Source organism: Arachis duranensis, chromosome 7, assembly GCF_000817695.3.
Source record: "Arachis duranensis cultivar V14167 chromosome 7, aradu.V14167.gnm2.J7QH, whole genome shotgun sequence".
NCBI lineage: Eukaryota > Viridiplantae > Streptophyta > Magnoliopsida > Fabales > Fabaceae > Arachis > Arachis duranensis.
In genome coordinates, this window is record NC_029778.3 from 5,791,192 (window position 1) to 5,797,972 (window position 6,781).

At 30.5% G+C, this 6,781-nt stretch overlaps 1 protein-coding gene across 1 annotated transcript; it reads left to right on the forward strand.

The window, feature by feature from the left end:
• The first annotated feature begins 759 nt into the window (after positions 1-759).
• On the forward strand, positions 760-4,143 carry LOC107496722 (protein ETHYLENE INSENSITIVE 3). The gene is made up of 2 exons (XM_016118045.3): positions 760-979; positions 1,754-4,143. Exon 2 carries the CDS (start codon positions 1,900-1,902, stop codon positions 3,766-3,768), a length of 1,869 nt encoding a protein of 622 aa, XP_015973531.1. The 5' UTR covers positions 760-979; positions 1,754-1,899; the 3' UTR covers positions 3,769-4,143.
• Positions 4,144-6,781: the final 2,638 nt, after the last annotated feature.

The window sequence follows — 6,781 nt, forward strand, 5'->3', positions numbered from 1 at the left end:
TTAAAATTTTTTAGACGAATAATATGATATGAAAATTAATCTGTCTAATAAAATAAAAATTTAAAAATTTATTTGGTAACTAAAATTTATTAAAAACTAAAACAACTAACTAAAAAATTTTTAAAAATTAATTTAGAGTGACTTATTATTAAAGTTTTAATAAAATAATACTTATAATCTTATAAAATATATAATTCTAAATACTTAAAGTTTTTAAAGTAAAAAAATTGATAAAATAAAAAATAAAAATATAATTACCTATAAATTTATAAGTTTAACACTAATTAATTTTTTTATTTTATTATTTTCTAAGTTTTTTTACAAGAATTTTTTCATAAATATATTATTTTAATTTTAATATATTAAATATATAAAATATTTTACTCACTTGATTAATTATATCTATTCAATCATTATATTATTTTTATTAATATAATATTACATAATTAAATATACATNTTTATTATTTATCTCAAAATTAAATTGTAAATAATGTCTTAATTGAATTACTCCACCCCTCAAATATGGGATATTTTACTCTGCCCTGGAATATGGGATGGTTTTACTTTTGAAAGTTTTGTTTTTTTATGAATATAATTTTAACCATCCCACCAATGAGTAATGTAATTATATAAAGACCCACCACTTTCACATTCACCAACACTCTTCCTCTTCTTAAGCAAGGCAAATAAATATAAAATAATATAATATAAATACTTAAAAATATTATTATAACAAAGAAGATAATAATGCTCTAAACACCCTGTCTCTTTTCTCTCTCTCTCTCTCTCTCTCTCTCTTTCTTCCCACCTTCCCTTTCTCTCTCTTCACTTTCTCTTTCTTATGTGCTCTTCAATCTCTCTGAAATAACCTTCTCTTCTTCCTCCTCCTTTTTCTCCTCCTTCTATTCATTCTTCTTCTTCTATCCATATTGACCTCTTTGCTGACCACTCATCAAGACCCAGTTCTGGATCTTCTGGTAAGCTTCCCCACGTGATTAAAAAAATCAACTTTTTTCACTCTTCAGTTCATTTCTTAAGCTGCTTGGTCAACTTAATTTGTGGGGTTCTGTTTTTTTTATTTTTATTTTGTTCCTTTTTTGTGGGGGTTTCAATTTGGGTGTTTCTTCTTCTTGTTTGTTTTGATATGTGGTTTCACTACCCTGTTGATCTGTGAAGTTTTAATCTTTTCATGGCTTTCTGTTGCTAAGTTTTTTTAACTTTTTAATCTATTTTCATGTGCTCTTAAATCTTAGCTTTTGATGTTATGTATGGTCTTCTGGGTTGTTTTTTAGATCTTGTATTTCTGCATGGACTTGCTATTGTTTTGACGGTGGATTGAATATGGAATCTTCTATTTTATTTGTCCTGAAAAAAATAGTTTGATTGAATTATCATTGGAACCATGTTATGTGTTTATGCTGCATGAGTTTTTAGTATTTAATTTGTTGTTTATTTAGATCTATTCAATCTGGACAGTCCCTGATCTAGTTAGTGTTTTCATGGATTGAAGTTATCATATGAAACCTATGTTATTTTTCTATGATTTTTTTTTTCTAGTTTTGTTTTAAATTTAATCCATTTTTTTCTACTTTTTATGACCTATATAAGTATATAATCTTTATCAAATTTTGCTGGATGAGAAGTAAAATCTCTTAATTTGATATGCTCTTGATGTATTCACTTCATGTTGAAACTTTATTTTGTTCTTTGTACTAAATTGATTGTTCTGTTCTTCCTTGTCCTCTTGACAGGTGTGAAGGCATCTATCTAAAGTTCTTGAGAATCTGTTGACCTGAATTTTTGTATAGTTCTGAAGGAGGGGTAAAATTTGGGACGGATTTTTCGTCACAAAAGCTCATAGGTGGAAATTTAGGCCAACTTTTAAGGTATTGACAAGATGATGATGTTTGATGACATGGGGTTTTGTGGAGATTTGGATGTTTTATGCGGTCCCCTCGGCGAATCGGATATGACTGCCAGACAGACTGAGCCTGATGCAGTGGTGGAGGATGATTATAGCGACGAAGAGATCGATGTGGATGAGCTTGAGAGAAGGATGTGGAGGGACAAAATGCGTCTCAAGAGATTGAAAGAGCAAAGCAAGGCTAAAGAAGGCATCGATGCGGCGAAGCAAAGGCAATCCCAAGAACAAGCTAGGAGGAAAAAGATGTCAAGAGCTCAGGATGGGATACTCAAGTATATGCTGAAGATGATGGAGGTTTGCAAGGCTCAGGGATTCGTCTATGGGATTATACCCGAGAAGGGGAAGCCGGTTACTGGGGCGTCCGACAATCTTCGCGAGTGGTGGAAGGATAAGGTCCGGTTTGATCGAAACGGTCCGGCTGCAATAGCCAAGTATCAAGCTGATAATGCTATCCCTGGGAAGAATGATGGATGCAATGCTATTGGTCCAACTCCACACACCTTGCAAGAGTTACAAGACACAACCTTGGGGTCTCTCTTGTCTGCACTTATGCAGCACTGTGATCCTCCTCAGAGGAGGTTCCCTCTAGAGAAGGGTGTTCCTCCGCCTTGGTGGCCGACCGGTAATGAAGAGTGGTGGCCTCAAATTGGTTTGCCTAAAGATCAAGGTCCTCCTCCTTACAAGAAGCCTCATGATCTTAAGAAGGCATGGAAGGTGGGTGTCCTAACTGCAGTTATCAAGCACATGTCTCCTGATATCGCCAAGATTCGCAAGCTCGTGAGGCAGTCCAAATGCCTTCAAGATAAAATGACAGCGAAGGAGAGCGCCACCTGGCTCGCCATCATCAATCAAGAGGAGGCCTTGGCTCGCGAGCTTTATCCTGATTATTGCCCACCTTTGTCTTCTGGTGGGGGAAGTGGATCTTTGGTCATCAATGATTGCACCGAGTATGATGTCGATGGAGCCGAGAATGAGCCTAACTTCGATGTGGAAGACCGGAAACCGGAGAATCTTCATCCGTCTAATCTCGGCATGAGGGGAAGGCTGCAGGTTCAGAAACCTTCTCTTCCAATCAAAGGAGAGGTTGTAACAAACTTGGACTTCATTCGGAAGAGGAAGAGTGACTTTAACTTGATGGTGGATCAGAAAATCTACACATGTGAGCACCCTCAGTGCCCTTACAGCGAAGGCCGGCTCGGCTTCCAAGACCGGTCTTCGAGGGACAACCACCAACTCAACTGTCCATATAGAAACAACTCTGCTGCTGATTTCGCCGGTCCGAATTTCCATGTCAATGAGGTTAAGCCTGTTATATTCCCACAGTCCTTTGTTCAACCAAACACCACAGCTCAGCCTGCTAGTTTGGTTCCTCCAACATTCGACTTAACCGGACTCGGCGTCCCGGAGGACGGCCAGAAAATGATCAGTGACCTCATGTCAATCTATGATGCAAATGTTGTAGGAAACAAGAACACAAGCTCCAATAACTTTGTAGCTGAGAATCAAAATCAAAACATTCCTCAACAATGCATCAATCAACAACAGGAAAGTTTCTTTCCCAATCAAGGAATGGTGATGGAAGGGAACTTCTTTGCAAGGGATGATAATAATCAATTTGACAGGTTCAAAGCCATGAACACACCCTTTGAGACCACCACCACAGCCGCGGCCACCGCCGTCGCTGCCGCCACCAACCCCCCCAATAACAACAACAGCAACTTTAATTTTATGTTTGGATCCCCTTGTGATCTAGGATCATTTGATTTCAAGGAGGATCTACAAGGAGGAATGGGAATGGATTCACTTCACAAACAACCAGATGTTTCAATATGGTACCAGTGAAGAAAAAGAACACAAGTTTCATGGGAACTTTTTGTTGTGTCCTTAAAAAAAAGAAAAGAAAAAAAGAAAAGAAAAGAAAAGAAGGGTTTGGCACACACACCCCTTTGATCATGTGAACTTCCCTTAACTATCAAAGTTAGTTTTTAAATTACTTTGCATATTTTTATATTCACATGTAATCCTCTTATTATTAGGTCTTCTTTAGAGATATTTTATGTTCTATGGCAGGTCCTCTTCTGGTTTATGTGTTAATAAATCAATCATGGATGTTAATGTCACTATATATATATAATGTAGCCCCTCTTGTGTTTTCACCTTACTATATATATTATTATGTGTAATATTGTGACATAAATAAGATTTTAATTTTAATTCTCTCCTAAGATATTATAAAATATAAATATGTGGCCCCTTTTATGGGAGGAAGGTAAAATTTGGTTGTGGATAGATGCAAAGGTTTGGCCTTATTATTAATATTATTGCAGACTTTATAATATAAATATATTTTCTATGCTTATCTTGTTGTGCATGTGAATGGACCCCATTATCAAGTTGTTTGGCAGATGCAAAGCTAAATTGCCATTTCAATTCCGTGATCAACTTGTATGCCATGAATGAGTGTGTGGGTTGTGGGGTCTTTGTTTTCAAGGCCACGTTGTCTTTGTCTTTTTTAAGTCAATGGTCAAAACCCCAAGGCTGCTCTTTTTACAATTTTGCCCCTATCTTTTTCTTTATTTGTTGGATTCATTATTTTACCAAAAATCTAATAAATGAAGGGTGAAACTGAGATATTCTAAGATATTTGTATAAAATTGATATGAAATAGCAACATCTTTAATAGTGTTTTTAGAATATTATGTTTAATATTTTTAAAAAATAAATTAATTTAAAATTAAAATTTATATTAAAATTAATTTACAAAATAAAATTAGTATCATCTTAGAAGTGCGGTATTATTTTGATAAAAAATCAATAGAATTTTATTACTAATATAATTATGTTGATTAAATAATTAAAAATAATATAAAATTTTAATTAAATTAATATTAAATATTAAAAAAATATTTTTAATTTTAAATTATTATTTATGATATATAACTCACAAATATTTATATATTATTTTCTACGATTTAAATTAAAATTAAAACCTAATATTTATGAATGAAATCTAAATTTCCAACAAAGATGTAATCATATTTATTGTTTTGGTCTATCTAGATTTCACAAGTAAGAATTTTTTATTCTTATAATTTAAATTTTAGATTTCTAATATCCATAAAATTTAAAGAGATTTTTTTTTCATTCCTATGATTCAAATTCTATATTTTCAATTAAGAAAATAATATACACACCTTGGTAAAACTTTCTCCAAGTGTTGATTGAAAAAGAAAGTGGCACTTTGATTATACATTGAAAAAGTGGGGTCCACATCTCTTTGGAGTATGGACCCCTTATGGCGGCTGAACAGAGTTATTGATTAATTTTTAATTTTTTATTTTACCAATTTTCTTGTTCAATGATGTTATGATTGTGAAAAATACTTGTATTTGGTTTGATATTTGGAGGGTATTGTTGAATTATTGATGTAGAATGACACAGGTGTCATCAAATTTAGTGAAGTAACGAAATTATTTGAAAAAGGTTGTAGTGTTATGTAATTCATCACGTGTGCAAATTCGCATAGTGGAAAAGTCATCAAATCTTCTGTGACTATTTTTGTAATTAGTCAAAATAAAGTTTTTTTTTTTAATATTCCTCTTTTTTTAGAACTCTATTAGTACAAATTTGACTAACTAATTTAGTCAATAAATAAATAAATCCATTGCAGCTATTTTTTTAGTACTGGTTTATTCTTTTATTTATATATACTACTTACTAATACAAATAAAATTTATACATATATCCAACTATATATTTTTACATTAAAAAAATATTAAATTTAATTATTCGTTATGTAAACCAAGTAAGTAGCTAGGCCTTCAACAAGTTGAAAAATGTAACTTCACATTAAAAAATATTTTACTAGGAGAGTGGGACATATATAAATTTTAAAAAATATTATGTATACATAAAATATCAGTTATTAAATTAATTATTATATATTTATGAATAAATATATATTATTTTATTTATTTTTAATATATATTTTATATTGTTATATGTATTTATATAAATAATTAATTTATTAATAGTTAATTTTCTTATATACATATAATATAGTTAATTAATTTTTATGTCAAGATTGAAATAATCTATTTGAATTGAGTCACCGATTTCAGACAAGTTACTGTTGTTATTCTTTGATTAGTTAAAGAAAAGGAAAAATTCTTCTGCCAATTATTTCTAAGAAAGGAAATTGTGCGATAAAAAAATAATAATAATATGACAGCCGTAAATATTTTTTTTTATCCTTTAGTTTGATTTTTGACCTCTTTTTTTTTTTTTCAATATATTGTTTAGTCGATATTTTCTTATTTTTATCTTTATAAATATTTGAAGAAAACAGCAGTAAATATAAAACATGGTTTGTGTGTGTAATATGAGATAATGTTTCTCACAAAGAAAATGTGAGACACATTGTTGTACGAATTAACATGCAAATTAAATATACCAATAATAATAACGAGTTCCATGACGGTGACCTAATTAATAACCTACTATGGTCCAATTTAAATAAACAATTTAATTAATTTTTTTTAAAAATATTTTAAATAATAAATATTTATATTAAAAGTAATTTATAAATAAGTTATTTTGTCTTTAGTTTTTTAGTTTTAAAAATATTTATTTTAAAAGAAATATGATAAAAAGTTTTTTATTATGAGAGAAATAATTTTTTTTAACTTCTCTACAAGTACTTAAATAGCTTCTTAAAAAGTTACAATTTAGTTTTAAAAATTGTACTAGATATTAATATTTCTACTTTTTATAAGTTAAAAGCTAAAAAAAATAACTTTTAAAACTTTTCAAATAGACCCTAGTACGACAGATAGTTTTTTTTTTAGTAAATAAT

What these genes read in the sequence shown, in the direction of transcription:
- LOC107496722 (XM_016118045.3), top strand. Translation starts at nt 1,900, where the DNA reads ATGATGATGTTTGATGACATGGGGTTTTGTGGAGATTTGGATGTTTTA.